At 36.8% G+C, this 19,035-nt stretch overlaps 1 protein-coding gene across 2 annotated transcripts; it reads left to right on the forward strand.

Annotated features, from left to right (window-relative positions):
* Positions 1-1,738: 1,738 nt before the first annotated feature.
* On the forward strand, positions 1,739-12,841 carry LOC149251209 (protein-protein interaction regulator family protein). 2 transcript variants are annotated; one of them, XM_089459304.1, is made up of 10 exons: positions 1,739-2,176; positions 3,935-4,057; positions 4,157-4,218; positions 4,340-4,501; positions 5,344-5,457; positions 6,263-6,334; positions 10,288-10,371; positions 10,753-10,853; positions 11,938-12,019; positions 12,151-12,841. In XM_089459304.1, exons 1-10 carry the CDS (start codon positions 2,170-2,172, stop codon positions 12,517-12,519), a joined length of 1,176 nt encoding a protein of 391 aa, XP_089315430.1. In that variant the 5' UTR covers positions 1,739-2,169; the 3' UTR covers positions 12,520-12,841. The 2 variants fall into 2 exon arrangements, with proteins under 2 accessions (XP_089315430.1, XP_089315429.1); XM_089459303.1 differs by having other exon boundaries at positions 1,742-2,176; positions 4,153-4,218.
* Positions 12,842-19,035: the final 6,194 nt, after the last annotated feature.

The following is a 19,035-nucleotide window of genomic DNA, read 5'->3' on the forward strand; positions in this document are numbered from 1 at the left end:
GCACATTAAGCATGGGACTTGATGGAAAACATGAAAGAGTTCACCAAATAACTCTTGGGAAATTGGCGGTCAGTTGAAGGTTTAAAGTGACCATGATGTGCATTATTTGGACTTCTAAGTAGATGTAAGGTTATCTTGGTTTGAGAGAAGACATTGAAGGGCCTCGGAAGAGGCACATTATGTGCAATGGCCTCTTTGGCCTCATGTGAGAATTTGACTAGTTAAGAGGCTAAGAAAGTCCATCTACATATATGCCTTACCAAGGAAATTCAAGAATTGACTCTTTGTTTTAGGCCAAAAAGAAATCTGGGGTTTGGAGACCTAAGCCTCAGTGGTTGATCATATGTTTGATAAGGGGGCTGTGACCTAGAGTTAGCAGATAAGGGGTTTATCGGGAGTTCAAAGGTCAACCTATTGGCCTTTGGTGATTACGGAACACTATGGAGTCTATTGAGTTATTCCCCAATACAAACATAAACTGATAAAACATTCGACTAAGAGAAGTTTGGAGCCATCAAAGGATGCCTACATATTGGGTGATGGAATGTTGAGTTGGTGAGAAGCAAAAAGCTAACACAAGTTGGAGAATTCAGGGATTGGAAGGCCTCAACCTTAGCTTCTGGTCACATGGTTGATGGGAGCGATGACCAAGAGCCAACTAAAAAGGGGGTGCTTACTGGAATACTAGAACATTGGAAGAATGAAAGAAACACACCTTGGAGAAACTTCGATATGGCATGTCCAATATGATGAATTGCCACTTAATGGAAAAATATTCTTGTTTACTAGGCGCATTAATTGATGGCACCAGATACTGGAGAACTAGAAATTTTGAAGAATGATATCATAAAGGATGACATGGTGATGCCACGTGTATGACACATGTCACTGAGATTCAACATTTTTGGCATACCAACTATATAAATATGAGTGGTACATGGTAGCAAACATGTCAGAAATTGCCACATGTCAACATTCACCACATGTTAGATAATGATTGTGTATCAAAGAATGAGGTGGCATGTTGAGCTGTTACACTGGCATACCGACATATTTGGATATTGGAAGAAATACACATTATTTATAAAATTATGGTATGATGAATTGTCAATTGACGTGGACTAGTGCAGGAATGACACGTGGGCAAGGGTTGTCACGTGTTAGCCACATGGTTTGTACATATGTTAATGTGGCCCTTAAGTGGTAGATCTTCGAAGGGCATAACTTTCTTCCTAGAGCTCAGAATGAGATGAAATTTATATTACTAGAAAGCTCTCGACAAAAAAAAATGACAGCGATATGAGGAATGTGATTTGAGATGATGGAAGAAAGAGAAAACTATAATAAACCTTGCAATTTTAGTCTCACTATCCACAACCCTAATACGACATTAGAAATTAAATATACTACAATTCTACCATAGTAATTTGAATCATAATTGAACAATTTTCCAAAAAACCCCTTACACATATGAATTGGTAAAAATCTTTCATCCTTCATTTCGAGTCCAACTAATCAAAACATTTTGAGTACAAAGAATTGAATCATAAAATGTTTTCTCTCCAAAAACCACAACTCAAGTTACTTCGCACCAAAGTTAACCATGATTTCGTCCATCAAAGGGTTGGTAACTCCAAGGCTCCTCGTTTCGTCCATCAAGGTTTAGCGTAGGTTGGTAACCCCAAAGCCCCATACCAAACGAGAACATTGAATGGCGGGTTACTAATTAGCCAAATTGCTTGTTCCCTTACACACTATGTTCATTCCCATCCATCAGATTAAATTTATAGTGATTTGTTCCTGAATTTCAGAATTTTCATAGACATTTTTATGTATTTGAGACCTTAAGGGTTTTGAGAATTTTCATAGACATTTCCATGGTCGGTTTCTCCGTAGGGCTCAGTTTGGAAACCCCTTATCTGTGCAGGCCTTAGTTTGCAAGCCCATAAATATGATCCGGCTAGGCTAGGTTTTTTCTAAACCCTAATTTTGTATTTTGGTCAGAGCAATGAGGGCTCCTGCTGAAATCTTTTGTTAGTTAGTGATACGTAGGGTTTGGACCTTGAAACCTCTCGGCCATCGAGGGTTTATTGCAGAAATGGCGAGCTCTGCGGTGGAGAAGACTGTGGAGGAGCTCCGAAAGGAAATCGAAGAACTCAATCGGCAGCAATGGGAGGTTGGTTTCGTTTAATTTTTGTTTATTCTATTTAACGTATAAGTTGCTATCAGGTTACTGTCAAACGATTTTCGATCTCTCTCCCTTCGTCCCTTTCCTGTTGTCGATATCTCGTCCTTAGTTCGATTTCTCTCCCGCCCGGTGCGATCCTGTTAAACGATTTTCGATCTCTCTCCCTTCGTCCCTTTCCCGTTGTCGGTATCCCGTCCTTAGTTCGATTTCTCTCCCGTCCGGTGCGATCCTTATTATCTGTATCGACCAAGCAATGGGGTTGGGCTTAGTCGGTTTCTTCCAGCCAGAGACTATTGTTCTGTCTGGTAGGAAGGTGTTAGTCTTGTGCTTGTCTGATCGCTTCATGATCCAGTTCCTTTCAGTATAATACAAAGGTGTTCGTCTTCTGCTTCACTGCTGGTCCTTGCTTCCGTTGTTTGTGGATAACAACTGTAATAGACGCTGCTCGCTCTCGAAATGGAAGTAATGCCAGACAAGGTAGTGGCCTTCGACCAGGATTGGGAACTGAAAGGGGCTCCGCTGTCTCTGCTGGAAGCAGGGTTTTCGATGCTGTCTGCGGTGTTTATTTGATATTTTGTAGGGCTTTTAGTGCTACGTATGTCGTATATTTGATATCTGTAAGCAATGTATACTTGTTTCTGATATTTTTACTAACGAAGGTCCGGGTTGCAATGGGTGTCTTTACGTCATTTTGATGTGAAGGATAATAAGAGGGTTCAAGGCTGAACTATATTTCATTCTTTTCGAGCCCTGGATTATCTATGCTTTGTTCTCGAGGACTATTGGGATAGAGATTCAGTCATGTTTTGGTAGCTTTGAGTTCCCTTTTAGATTTTATTCTATTTTCTATTTTCCTACGAGATGTAGAGGTACGGTAATGAGTTAGGTTGCTGCTCGCTCTCGAAATGGAAGTAATGCCAGACAAGGTAGTGGCCTTCGACCAGGATTAGGAACTGAAAGGGGCTCCGCTGTCTCTGCTGGAAGCAGGGTCTTTGATGTTTTCTGTGGCGCTTATTCGATATTTTGTAGGGCTTTTAGTGCTACTTATGTCGTCTATTTGATATCTGTAAGCAATATATACTTGTTTCTGATATTTTTACTAACGAAAGTCTGGGTTGCAATGGGTGTCTTTACGTCATTTTGATGTGAAGGATAATAAGAGGGTTCAAGGCTGAACTATATTTCATTCTTTTCGAGCCCTGGATTATCTATGCTTTGTTCTCGAGGACTATTGGGATAGAGATTCAGTCATTTTGGTTGCTTTGAGTTCACTTTTAGATTTTATTCTATTTTATATTTTCCTACGAGATGTAGAGGTACAGTGATGAGTTAGGTTGTCGCGGGTGTTAACGGTTGCACTATTCGCGAGGCTTGTAAACAGTTTTTTCTGGGGTTCGGTGGCAAACTATTACCAGGGTTGTTAAGACCGGAACACAGAATAGATGCATCATTACATTCATCCTGATAATGAACCACAGGATAAAACGTTATGCCATGGATCTGGAAGTATTTCAGTCGTACTAAGTCCTATACTATCATTGACGATGATTTTGGTTTTTCGAGAATTGTTGCTGAAGTGTTTAGTGAAAAATTCTGGTCATATGGCTTGCGATTTTTTGTCTGGACAAGTCCAACGCACTGAGACCGTGCTTTGGAAATGCAGAACACACGTCACTACTTATCTGCTATCCATGGAAGCAAACCCATTTTTTCTGACTGGTCAATTAAAGCTATAGGTTTTTGCAGATTACAGAGAGGCTACGAGATCCAAGAGGTCTGCGGAGGGGCGGTTTCACAGGGAACAATGTTCGTGCTGTGGGACCTATCGGGGGTCGTGCATTTGGGAGAGGGCGTGGTCTCATCAGGACTGTATGTATATTTCTTTTTCTATCAAGTGCCTTTTATCTTGATCGGTTATATCAAGTTCAAGCCAGCAGTTGAATTAATTTTTAATCTTTTGCCAGGCAGACAGGCCCGAAATTGAAGAACAGCCACCAGCTAAGAAGCGACTTTGTTCAGCTGTAGTTAAGGTTAGCTTACAATCTTGTTGATTGCATTTTGCTTTGTATACACTAGAATTCAGAAAGTGTAAAAAATATTTTTTTAACTGTACTTTGTATACACAACTTGATTTCTGTCAATGTTGTACAGGTCGAGGATGGTGAAATTGTTGAAGATATAAAGGAGAAAGATGATATTAAGGAAAAAGAGCAAGGAGCAGAAGAGAAAATTAATCCAATTCAAGGAAATGGGAGGCGCCTGAACATACAACGCAACCAAAGTGGCCCAAGGAGAGACAGAGGAAACCAGATGGTAAGAGATTTTGATTTTTTCCTATTTGCATATTTGTAGCATGAATATGTTTTCTCGGATTTTTAATAAAATTTATATTATTTGTGGAACACTATCTTATATTTTATTAAGTGTTTGGTTTTAACTTGTAGCAAGACACGTTCATTTTATTTTAAGAAAAATGCTTCCAAATGTCGCAGCCTACTTCGTTGTGACCTGTATCAGTCACTGTACATAATTGTTTTCCTGGCCATTTTATTTTGGAAAGAATGAAAGAGTACATGTGTACAAGATATTAGTTCTTAACATTCATTCTGTGTAATAAGAGAATATTCTGTTGTCATACTTAATACTTATGTTGAATGACTAACATTTTATTGTCACTGTACTTTTTGAGAAATAACTGACAGCTACAAGTTGACACCAATGCATGTTGTGATTTCAGGGAGTTGTAATGTCTCTACATAAAATCATATCTTCTTGCCATCGTGATCTTTGTGTGGATAGTAGTAATAAGTTAGGTCCATTTTGAGGGTTTTTTTTTGTCTAAGTTCATTTCATGGATCAGGAGTATTTTAGCAGCCTTATCTTAGTGTCTGGGTTCATATTATTTAGATCATGAAATATACCCATTATTGCAGTTAGCCTGTTTGAGTGACTATGTATTTATGAGATCATAGTTTGGTTAGATTCTCACTGACTGGACATTACAAGGCTTGGTAACAACAGCCTTAGTTAGAGAGGCATTTTTTTTCTTGTAACATTAGCATAATGTGTGAGTTGACATTTATTTGGGTCTTGTCTCTTTTACTCTGGAATAAAGGTATTTTGACAAGAATTAACTGGTTTTGTTGACATGCCAGGATCAAGAAGGCCAACCAGTTGAGAATGTACCGAGGATTTTACCTAAGGATGAAGATCCAAGTCTGGTGAAGCGAAATAAGAGAATGCTTGGACAACTTTTGGGAACTCTAGAGGTAATGTTAAAACACTGTAGCTGTTAACAGTTTCTTTGAACTTTAAAATGAACATCTCTCTAAGCTGTAGACAAAGCATACATATAGTATTAGCATAAGAACTGTTATTGGTCCATAATTTGGTATAATGGTTAAAAAGATGCGGCTATTACTTTTAAAATACAAGGAATTTGCTTAAACCTGTGATTTCTATGGTTCTAAATTTTAATCAACTGAGAATAAGTAAGTTGATGACGCCTTACATAAATGAAACTAATCTTTTTATGTCTAATAATTTTGAATGCTTGGTCAAAGTATTTTAACTTTTAGCATTAGGCAGCCAATAATTGAAGCCACGGATATTATTATTTAGTGTACAGTGATTTTTATAATAATGTAATTCAGTTTTTTCCATCATATTACAACTTTATAACTGTATCCAACAGGGTGCAAGAAAAAGGTTTCAATGAATGATATCTTGTATAGAAATATGTTTGTTTGTACATCATTTCTGTCTTGAATCTGTTGTTACTGTTTGTAACTTTGTAATGTGATTAATAAAGATGAATTTTCTCCTTCCTGTGTCATCCCATTTTAGGTTGGCTATGGGTAAGATAGTTTCCTGAAATGCTATAACTTTGTAGTTTCAACTTTTGAAATGTGATATAACTCAGTTTGCAGAACTAAAATTATATGAAATTTTAAAAAATTACCTTGTGTATTTATTATTGCATCTATTACCAGGCCTATTCTCAGGAAAAAAAATACTCTACTATTCAATGACAATTAACAGTTGATTAATTTACCATTTCTGTATTCTATGCAGAAATTCCGAGAGGAGGATAAGCATTTGTCTTCAACAGAAGCATTTATGAGGAGATCTGATTCTTTAAAAAGAGTAAGTTCCCTATGTCTTTTGGTAGTATGTTAACATTATACAATATAGTAAAGCTATAGTTAGGTTATCTGATCAAATATAATTGTATGTGTCAGAAAATTAAGAGAATTAAATAAAATATCCTGCCCCAACATGATTATGGATTTGCTCCAATTACACAAGTGTTGTGGTCATGCTTGCTATTTTATCACGATCAAGTAATTGTGCAAAGGGAGATGGTTGTTTACACAAGAATCAATATTATTATTAACGAGGCCAATTTATTGGATTAGAGCAGTGCTTTTTGGTAGGAACAGTACATGGCCCCTTTACTCATCTATGCTCTTTAATCAACTTGTTGTGATTTTTTTTTGTCTAATTTATAGTGGGCATTAGTCCCTTAGGTATGACCTTATTGCTTAAACCTTTCGGTCTGTAGTGCTAGACTCTTCAAAAGCTTATGATAGCCTACTTATCCTGTAGTGCTAGACTCTTCAAAAGCTTATGATAGCCTACTTATCTCATGGGAAGTTATCTCATGCTTTGTTTTAAACCATACATGCTAAAAGATTGACAGGGATTTAGATCAAGAGGCACTGTTCATCCTCGTGGAAATCAGAACTTGTCCTTACCATTGCATGATAAGCAGAAAATTTAGTATGGTTCATACTACTACTTCTTCTGGTTCAAGTTGTCTTGTGATGACTCCACATTAAATTTCAACTCGGTGGTTGAACCGGTTCGGTCGGCTGGGTCAAGGAAAGCGGCCAGTGAACCCCCAAAACCGCATTTTTTTTAATATGTTTTTTTCTGAGTGTGGGGGACTCCAAATGGTTTTATTAATTGGTTTGTTGGTCTTTGGAGTCCATTCCACTCTCCTAGTATTGATATGCTATTCATGGTAATGTTTGAGAGTGGTTCTGGCCTCATTGGATTTCATATGGAGAAAGTAGAATTTTAGATTTCATTCAAAATCCAGCAGACTTGTCAGTTTTTCAGGATTTCAGGATTGGGGATTGCAATGTTTCCATTGAATTTTGTCATGTATTAGGGTATGGAACTCGTATTTAATCAAGAGCACCAATCCCTCTATGTACCTTGATGTTAGTGACATTAGTTGTTGAACTCCTCCGGGATTCGCTCCCAAACCGGGAGCTTCTTAAAATGTTGCTCCCGCTTCTGTTTTTGCTCTCGCTCCCGCTCCCAAGTAACACTGAGCCAGATGATGATGCAACTCTAGCAGTATCCAGTAGTACTGGTCACAGACTTTTGTTGTAGAGGCCATTTATAGCCTCCTTGGTTATGTGTTTTTGTTTTGATCTTTATATCATCATCGTGTATGTATTGGACAGTGCACTGGGTGCCATTTTGATATAATGGATATATTCATGAGCCTACTTTGATCATATGTTGTCTTCTATCTATATTCTAATGCTGTGTGTTTGGAAACATGAATGAAAATCTTTAAAATTATGTCTTTTTATAAAAAAATAAATATTTAATGTATTTTTTATAACGACCGAGTCATTGAAATCTAGCTGGCCGAGTCGATACCGAGTCGGAGTCGGAGTCTTAAAACATTGCATGATACTGATTTTATGAGTTTTGTTTGAAAACCAGTGCTCACCATTTTAAAAGCCAGCTTCCAGGGTGATCCTCATCCCCCATTCAAAAAAATCAACCCAATGACAAATTGTTGTAATGTAATGATCCCATTTATTTTGCAAGTATGTAAATTATCTTGATTTCTGTGCATTAGTATAGATATGGTAAATGTTGCCTTGGCTACCTTACAGAGCTACTGTAAATATCTTCTTGGTCAGTTTCTTAAACAGTGAAAATCATGAATATACATATATGCCTTTTTCGGTTATTTTGTAAATATTGTCCACATTTTGAAAATGATAAATATACATATATATGCCCCCTTAGTCATTTTGCAATAGTGTGATTGCTTGTTAAACATGTCCAAATTTTATAACCTTTGTAAAAGTGTAAGTATAGATTATAGGTGTAAACCTTAAGCAGTGAGGAAAATCATGTCTTAAAGGTAGCACATAGATACATGGAATCCATGGTAAACCTCATGAAAAGCGTTGTAAAAAGGAAATATCTGATAAACAGCTGGGTAAGGAAAAAAGGGTCAAATGGCACAAAATGGGTTTGTCCAGAGGAGCTGAGCCAGGATGTCACATGCTAACTTGTTTGTGGTCTCACTTATTGGCTCATGCTTACACAACCAGGTGGTAAAAGAAAGCAATAGTTTGTATCTAAAATGAAACACGCTGGTGTGTGATTGAGAGGTGCTAAAAGTTTCTATTCCAAGAATACAACTGGTGCATTTTCCTTTAGCTCTTTTACCCATGTGTAATATGTAGATGAGTCTGTGCATTGCAAACTGTTGTCAGAGGTGGTTGATTTCCAACTCAGTATCAGTTTAATATCTTAAGGGATTCAAAACTCTTGAGATCTTGTCAGTTTTGCATATTTATTTAAATAATGCAAGTGCCAAATAAGCTTAAAAAATCTAACAAAAATAGTGATGTTAGAAATTTACCCAATATAATATTTTGGATCTAATGATTTGCTATATCAACTTATTCCTTGTAAAAATACCTTTGTATTTGTAGCAAAACAAGTAGGGCTTAAATACACTAAGTTCATTAAAGGGAAATACTCTTTCTGGAGAATTAAAATTGTTATTCCAAATGACTATTTACCTCAGTTCAGAGTACACTTACAAATCAACATTGAGTCCCTTCTCCCAGGGTCTCCTGAGTAAGAAAGAAAAAAATTCACATGTGTATAACCCAAAAAATGAAGAATGAAACTCAGGTCAAATCTTCATGGGTTATGCTCAAATCTGATTGATAACATATAACCCAGACCAGATGGTTTTAACTTTTAGGGTGACTGAGCCTACACAGACAGACTTATGTGACAAATGTTTTGGGTCACTGCTATGACATGGTTGATTATTTTCCTGGGAAGTTTAGAATACCTGAATCTATGATGAATCTTGTTCCATAGCCCATGAGATCTTGGTTGACTTCTTTCTGTATGGTTTTATAGATATAGAACATCTGAACTTGATTGAGGACTGGACAATAAACATGGAAACATGGCCGAGCACAGCTCAAATGTTATGTAGTGCTGTTATATACCTCTGAATTACAAGCACAAGAAGAAAAATATAATGACTGGGATAGGTAGCCTAGAAATGCATGCTTACTCAGTCAACTATGGGGATGTGATGACCAGGCCATGCATTTTCTACAGAGTCAATGGTCATCACACCACTAAGGAAAACTATATGGACAACTAAGCCTTGCAGTAGAAACATTCCTCCAAATATTAGCACTATATGGTCATCAGTCATCACATTGCAGTTTGATATTTAGAATTACCTGTGATCCTTTAGCTGAAGGGGTTAGAGAACATTAAGGCAATTAAGGGAAAATTGAACAGCAGGTAGGCAATTATAAAGGTCTACCAGCTTTGCTAAAATAGTGATATAATAGGATTGACTATAGGAAGGACCTCAACGAATAAAAGATGGGCTGACAAAAAAATCAGGGGTGTGTTACATGTAACTTTTCTTCATGTTGATAATTCGATATATACCAATTAAATGTGTTTTTATCAAAAACTTCATTTTATTATTTCAGGGCATTGTGATATTTAGAATTACAAATTATAGTTTAGCTGAAGGGGTTAGAGAACATTAAGGTAATAAGGTTGTTTCCTTTAGGGAAAATTGACCAGCAGGTAGGCAAATATAAAGGTCTATTGGCTTTTGCTAAAATGGGGATATAATAGGATCGACTATAGTGTGCAGAAAGGACCTCAAACGAATACCATATGGTCTGACAAAAAAACCCAGGGTGTGTTACATGTAGCTTTTCTTCTTTTTGATAATTTGATATATACTAATTAAATTTGTTTTTCTCAAAAACATTATTTTATTATTTCAGGCTGAGCAAAGGGCCCGGGAAGAAAGTGAAAGATTACGCCAGCAAGAGCGTGAACAACTTGCTGAAAAGAGGCGACGGGATCTGGTATATACAGTTTTTTTCTCATCATTTTGTGGTACTTTTAGCTATATGCTTGACTATTTTTCCGTGGCTGATAAGAGTAACAATAGGAGCTTCTTTTGCACCCGTACTAAATAAAGTTTTTTCCTTGCCATTTTGTATTATTTTTATCTATACACTTGACTATTTTCCCATGGCTGATAAGAGTAGCACAAGGGTCTTCTTTTATACCCCCAGTATGTATTATCATGAAATTTGGAGTCCATTGACCTGTTTTTCTCTGGACATCAACTAAATTAATGTACTTCCACTGGAGGTACATGCTTTGCAAGTATGGCAGTTGTGTAATGAAAATGTATTTTGCTGTTTTTTATCTCTTGCTTATGAATGGGAATTGACCTGTAGACTCTTCGAGCACGGGTCGTTGCAAAAGCAGAGGAAAAAAAGTTGGAACTGCTTTTCCTGCAGTGGATTGAGCACCATAAGAAGCTATGCAATTTCTTAAGGTAAAATGTACTTCTGAAATTATGGTTTAATAATCTTCTCACTCTCTGATAGAATGAGCTTTATTTGAAATATTTTATAAGTGTAGTCTAACTAATATATGTATGGTTTAATAATCTTATTCACTCTCTGATAGAATGAGCTTTATTTGAAATATTTTATAAGTGTAGTCTAACTAATATATGTTTTGTCCCTTTTCTGAGGATATTTTCTTGGTCAATTTTGCCCAAAATCTATTTGAGACTTATTAGACTTGTAAGTTTGTGTTGTGTTATCTGCAAAAATCCAAGTGCCTTGGGTTTTTCAGGCTGCTGAATCCATTTATGCAATGAGAAATGCCTATTTTAAACAACAAGAAATCACAATCTTTCTCAAAATTGTATTGCTGGATTCTGGCAAAAAATGCCAAAATGTCTATTAGTTGGAGGGAGGGAGAGAGAGAGAGAGAGAGAGTGAGTGAGAGAGCCTGCATTGTAAAATGACTCTATATTAAAAATTTCTATTCAATAAATGAGCCAAGAAGTGTTAATCCCTTCCAGTTTTCAATGCATTTGTAGTGGGGTTCAAAGCCTGTTTTCCAATCCTTGCTTGAAATTCAGTGAATATGCATACTGATGCCAATGTTTACAAACACAATGAAATATTGAAAAAAAAGTAATAAAAATGGTTCGTACATTTAGCCAATTTTCTGGCATAATCAAATACAATAAAGATGATTTTCCCGTTTGAACAACTCTGTCAATTTTCTATATTAACATAAAAATATTTTTTTGGCAGGTTATTATTTTGGCTCAAGTGCTCCTAGACATTTCACAGTTTTATTGGGACCAAAGATAAGTTTCTGTTGTATGCATAGCTGCTTTGTGATTGGAGTCAATGCATTATATATGAGACCTTCTGGAAGAAAATACCTCTCTTACATGTCCTGTACTTGTAGATAGTGCTGCTTCTCTAGCAACCACAATCATTAATCCTCCTTATAAGTGACTTCTTGCCCTTGTTAAATTATATCCTTCTAATCAGGATTCTTTACCTGAAAGACTCGCCAGATTTGTGTCCTAATTTGTTTACTGTTAATGTTTCCAGGACAAAAGCTGAGCCTCCAATATTCTATGTCCCTGCAAAACCTTCAGATACTTCTGCCAAGTTGCTTGAAGAGCAACGGAAGGTACAATGCCATCAGTGACTATAACCCTTTCTTTGTAATCATCTGTTACGAAAGTATTTATGTTTTTTCTATTTTGTTCATTTTTTCTAATCTTTTTGTTTTGACACATCTGTTCTTGAATTGTTTTAAAGGAGTTTTTGCAATGGAAAGCCAACCGCAGGCAAGAGTTAACAGAATACCAAAAACAAGTTAGTGATCAACTACTCTCCAATGTTGAGGTGGAACTCCAGAGATGGCAAACAGCTGGGAATACCAGGAATGGGAACATGGCAGCAAATCTACAGGAAAGCATGGATAATGATCTTGAATCGCACAAATTGAGTCATGGTCTGAAAACACGTCTTCATAGAGCAGGTGATGAAGCACAGGAGGATGTGGAAGATGTTGGTGACGAAGATATCATGGATGATGTGCTTGAGGAAGAAGAAAATGTAACAAGAATGGATGATAATGCAGGAACAAGCAAGGGTATTGTTAGCTACGGCAGTGCAGAGGACTGAATGTTCATTCATTGGCATTACAAGCAGTTTAGAGATAAAAGAGATGGAAACATGGCTTCATTCAGTAATCATGTGTATCAATTCTTCAGTTTTACATAGGCAGTAACCACCATCAGTCCAAAGTTGATTCCACTATGGTGCTGAGTTTCTAGTGTTTGATACGTAATGACTATTAGAATTTCTTGCATTGATTTGCTATTTTTTAGCCTCTATTTTGCAAATTAAAATTATTTCATAAATTGTTCAAGAAATGTGTAAAATTTATTACTCTCTCTCCAGTCACTGACGTTATTGTCTATTCACATTATCACCTCTTCTGGTATCATGCTGTGTGGGTTCTTTTTGGCTTTTGGTTATCTATGTGATATCTGAATTGTTACAGTGGTATAGCCTTAGGATTTCTTTTTTTGCATTGATATTTTGTCTTGCCTTGTTTGTGGGGTGGTGGTGTATTGTGATTATTTCCACACTAAAAAATTTCTCCAATTCTGCCTTTGGGGAGCAAGTTCCCATATTAGATGTGTTGTGATAGCGTCTCCACGCACAACTCTGATATTGACCAATTTCAATGAGATCCATTGTGGGCTGCTTTGGCTTATGGTATCTCTGTGATGTCTGTAATTACCAGTTATTGCTATTATGAAATCAGCATAGCTCTGATGCTATTTTATAATTTAGTAATTGTACTTTTACAAATTGTAATTGTAATCGTGTTCATTAATTAGGATGTGTATCTATCTTTCAAAATCTAACCGAGATGTTACTATGTTCTACACTAAGACTTCTGTCCTATATCTTAATAATTTTACCTCCTGATAATTTTTTTTCGTGTTCATTTGGATGTGTCTGTCTTTCTGATTAATGACAATTTATTGAACTATGACACAGCAGTACAAATAATTGGATACACAGTTAGTATAGTGAAGAATCTTAACAATCAACTGATTCACTATGCAGTTACAGGCTTACAAATACCATAGATAACATCAAAGCATAGATTACTAGATTGTAGCAAACCCCGACAAATTTAGGATCCTGTTAGTTCTGTTGTCACCAGTCATATCACAACCCTTGCTGGTTGTTTTGCCCTGTTGATAGCGCTAGCCACCTCAGATTCTGATCAGCCAAAACTCTTGCAGCCTCTGATTATAACCTTTTGTTACCAGACACCTTCATGAATGGCACCTCGTTCTACTGCTACCACAAGGGACTTATCCTGGACCGTCCATTACCTTGGTCAGGCCTGTATTAGCCTACCATAGTCAAAAACAGTTCTCTGCTACCTCAGGAAGATGTCTACAATCTTGCTGTCACAGAGATGGGGATTTCACTCTCCATGCTACCCAGAACACCAATCCGCTGCCTCCTTGCTGCCAGTCATTTCAAACCAGACCTCGTTTGCCTTAGAGCCACTGAACATCCCACAGAGGTGATTTTCTTTTGCATGCAACCTTCTGGGGTGACTTGCTACCACAGACCAGCCTTAGAGATGATTTTTCTGTCACAGGTTTGACATTAGTGATGACCCGCTGCTAAATTGCGGATAGGCATTTCTTTTGAATCTGTTCACTATGCATTTTTGTCTATCCTTGTCTTATGCTGCTGACATCTGTTGAGTAAATTAGAGCGACATTTGTTCAGTGGAATGGAGTAGAGTCAAAGATGGAAACGGGCAACAGGTACGCATCTTATGCTGCCGACATCTGTTGAGTAAATTAGAGCGACATTTGTTGAGTGAATTAGAGTGAAATGAACGAGAGTCAAAGACGGAAGCGGGCAACAGGTATGCATGCCCTGCCCCTTCCCTTGAAAAGAAGGGGCGTGGCATGAGGGAGGTTTGCAAAATTGGATCCAATGCCCAACTGGTTTTCTTCCGTGTCCAGATTACACACAAGTACCTGATTTAGGGGATTGCTAGCCTCCAAATCTTGCGGCCTCATCATTCAAATAAGTTTTTACAAATCCTATTCTTCACATGTATGTTGGAACACAATGAACTGAATAAGCTTTATTCGTTCCATAACCATTCTTCTATTATTTAACCATGTTATCCCCTCAATTATATCTGCAAGTCTTCACAAGGACCACTCTTATTTGCAATCTGTTTGAAGTGGAATCATTGAAAAGTTTTAAATCATAGATTAAAGATTCCTGTTGGAACAATATTAGAATGCAGGTTTTTCATTTGCCTCTTGGTTCTGATGATGAATGCAGTTTAGGATTTGAAACATTGACCTTCAACGAAGATGATTACCACATTACTGTGTAGCTACTCCGAAAAACCAGCATTCTAATAAGTTTTAAATCACAGGCACATCAAATGTGAAACATATCCAAATTGTTCCAAATCTGACCCTTCGCATCTGTTTCTTGTATATTAGCATTCAATGTTCTGAAATTCTGGAATATTCAAAAATAACATATAATGATAGGAAACGATAGGAAACGTTTTTATAAATACTAAAATAGCTGTATGCGTTATTAAAAAGCCAAATTGAAATTTTTGAAAGTTGGATTTCTTATTCGCAGTGACATTTCTTGTTAATAACATGAAAAATTATGAACTAGAGCTCAACCAGTGAGTGTATTAGATAACTAAGATAGACACCGCGCTGCTGCTTGCATTTAATTAGTTTTAGTCATTCAGATTCCTCACAATTGGCATACACATGGACCATATATGGAGCTGAACGTTTAAGCCTACTAAAGAGCCTTAGATTCTACTGCCTTAACTTTTTATATTGAATGATTTGCACGTACGTTTTTTTTGAAAATCTGGTTAAAAACAATGACATGCAAATGTAGAAATTGGACTGATTTTAACTTGATAAATCTTTGAATGTCTACATCCAAGTAGGGGAACTAAATAGTTAAATAGTTCTGATTACTATAGCAGCACTCGATTGAAATGATAATTGTTTTTGCTTGAGGCAATGCCACAATCATATCTTTCCTATGGTTGCGCTGGAGAATATTCATATACCAAGAGCAGGGTATAACAGCTATGAGAGCTTTTGCTCAATTTGGTTGCTACATCCCTTAGAGAGGATTTGAAATGAACATTCTGACGACAATTTTCTCGTGGTATGAGCAGTTCCTTTTCAAGCTTTGCGCTGGCCCTGGAAATCTGCAACTGCTGGTTGAAAAGACACTGCTGTTTGACTCCTCTAGAGTGCTAGGAAAATTCTGCGGAATTAGCCTTGGGCTCTCTCCAATAACTTTGGTCTAGTTCCAACTTCTGAAATTACCTTCAATTATAGTGTGCTCCTCCAACCGCTGAGTAATTTGAACCATCAAGGAACATTGTTGCCCAGGATTCCTAAAATGCTGAGCAAATGCCCCCAATTTTCTAGTAGCTTCCTTGATTGAAGTGTCTTCAACATCTTGATATTCTGTTCCTCTTATGCCCACCATAACATCATCCATGAATTTCACGAGTTGAGTTCTTGGTGAAACACACACTTCCTCTATAGATTAGTGAAACATCTTGATATTCTTTTCCTCTTATGTCACCATAACATCATCCATGAATTTCACAAGTTGGATTTCTTGGTGAAAGACACGCTTCCTCTTTAGATTAGTGAACGGATATTGTATATCCTCATCTGGTAGATGTTTCCTTTTTGTCTTGATGTATGATGAGCCTGGATGACTTCTTGGATGACTTGTTCCCTTCCTTCAATGTCTAATGATGTTCCCAAAAGCTATATCTTTCAAGTTTGTCTACCATGTATTTTTTCTTTCATGATTCCCATCGCGATGTCATGAGTTCTTGTTTCTAATGTTTCCATGATGCCACGATGCATCTTATTATCAGTCATATTCTTGTTTCTAATGTTTCCATGATGCCACGATGCATCTTATTATCAGTCATACCTTGTAACAAAAGCTTACGATAGGACCCCTTTGTTAGGGATACTATCACAATCGTAGTAGAGATATGTTACTTCCTCCTTCCTTGGCCCTTTTGCTTCAACATTCTCCATCTATCTTGTGATATGAACTTCCATAATTTTAGCTATACTTATTTTGTCTTGTTTGAGGACCAAACTTCCCTTTCCTTTTTTCCCATGATTTAGTCCTTTACCTTTCAATACATTTTCCATCAACTTGTATTTCTCTGTTTAGCGTAGAGACCATAAGTTGTCGAATGAGGTAGCCTTTTTATCCCATGGATATTTGTTGCCTTGATTATTTGTTAGTGAATTATGGTTATCTTCCTTTCTAGGTTCTTGTAGATGGAAGATATCTTGCATCCTTTGATGCCCTTTCATGTGACCACTTTCATTTCATCTTAAGAGAATGAGTTTATCATCTACATCACTTTGATGTCTCCAATATTGCTTTTTGAGGGGATATTTCATAAGTATCCCTTTCCATCATAAATTCAAAGGAGGCATTTTGATATGTTTAATGACTTCAACTTCTTAGAGGACTATGACCATCCCCTTTGTTCATGCAAGGAATCTTGATGACTCATCCAACCTATAGATATCCTTGCAATCATGGAATCATTTAACCAAACTTGATTATAGAATGAAATGATACTTGTCATGTGAAGATGAAATCTTCACCTAATGTTGATGAAGAAAATGCATGAGGGCTTTTTCTTGGATGGTCTTTTAAGTGAGAAAGCCTTTCAATAGAGAAGGTTGCTCCCTTTTGATGAGGATGAATTGTTGCTTTCTCAGATGGTCTTCTTCTAGGAAAAGGAGATGATCCTTGCTTGATTTCATAACCTTGGAGATGACAGTGCCTTTTTGTCTTGATGTATGATGAGCCTGGATGACTTCTTGGATGACTTGTTCCCTTCCTTCAATGTCTAATGATGTTCCCAAAAGCTATATCTTTCAAGTTTGTCTACCATGTATTTTTTCTTTCATGATTCCCATCGCGATGTCATGAGTTCTTGTTTCTAATGTTTCCATGATGCCACAATGCATCTTATTATCAGTCATATTCTTGTTTCTAATGTTTCCATGATGCCACAATGCATCTTATTATCAGTCATACTTGTAACAAAAGCTTATGATAGGACCCCTTTGTTAGGGATACTATCACAATCGTAGTAGAGATATGTTACTTCCTCCTTCCTTGGCCCTTTTGCTTCAACATTCTCCATCTATCTTGTGATATGAGCTTCCATAATTTTAGCTATACTTATTTTGTCTTGTTTGAGGACCAAACTTCCCTTTCCTTTTTTCCCATGATTTAGTCCTTTACCTTTCAATACATTTTCCATCAACTTGTATTTCTGTAGAGACCATAAGTTGTCGAATGAGGTAGCCTTTTTATCCCATGGATATTTGTTGCCTTGATTATTTGTTACTGAATTATGGTTATCTTCCTTTCTAGGTTCTTGTAGATGGAAGATATCTTGCATCCTTTGATGCCCTTTCATGTGACCACTTTCATTTCATCTTAAGAGAATGAGTTTATCATCTACATCACTTTGCTGTCTCCAATATTGCTTTTTGAGGGGATATTTCAAAAGTATCCCTTTCCATCATAAATTCAAAGGAGGCATTTTGATATGTTTAATGACTTCAACTTCTTAGAGGACTATGACCATCCCCTTTGTTCATGCAAGGAATCTTGATGACTCATCCAACCTATAGATATCCTTGCAATCATGGAATCATTTAACCAAACTTGATTATAGAATGAAATGATACTCATCATGTGAAGATGAAATCTTCACCTAATGTTGATGAAGAAAATGCATGAGGGCTTTTTCTTGGATGGTCTTTTAAGTGAGAAAGCCTTTCAATAGAGAAGGTTGCTCCCTTTTGATGAGGATGAATTGTTGCTTTCTCAGATGGTCTTCTTCTAGGAAAAGGAGATGATTCTTGCTTGATTTCATAACCTTGGAGATGACAGTGCCTTTTTGTTTTCAACAAACTTTGCTTTCTTTTGTAGTAGAGATCAACACTGCTTCTAGGGTTTTGACTTTTTCCAAGATGATGTGATCTTCGTTCTTGAGGTCCTTCGAGCTGCCTTGCTTTTGTGGCCAACTTGATTAGGGTCTTGGTGGCCTTTTGATGATGACTATGAAGACAAAAGCTATTCCTATTGTAGATTGCTGATGTTGTAGACTACTTCTTCTATTTAGGGTTTGATTCTTCAATGTAGATATTGATATCCTTTAGCTTGCTTTGATGCCTTGAATGTCTCTCTTCTCCCATTCCTTTGACTTCAACACCTTAGCTTTGATACCATGTTGAAGAATTTAGGGCTAATGAAGATTAATGAGATTCTTCTCGTCATGATAACTATTTGTGAGGTTCTTTTGACTTTGTCTTATTAATACAATCTTTCCTTATTATTAGGGTGTTTTCTTAGTTCATCCAATAGCTATTAAAAACAAAAGAGAAAAATACACGATGTTGGATTTCTGTCAGGGCCAAAACCTCTCACTCTTTGAGAGGAAAACTCATACAAAATTATTTTATAGAGATTTCGATTGACGAATACCAAGACCAGGACCCTTGACCTATTATGCCACTCCAAGACCAA

This window comes from Pinus tabuliformis, chromosome 7 (assembly GCF_031772625.1).
Source record: "Pinus tabuliformis cultivar Carrire ecotype Pingquan chromosome 7, CPIR1, whole genome shotgun sequence".
NCBI lineage: Eukaryota > Viridiplantae > Streptophyta > Pinopsida > Pinales > Pinaceae > Pinus > Pinus tabuliformis.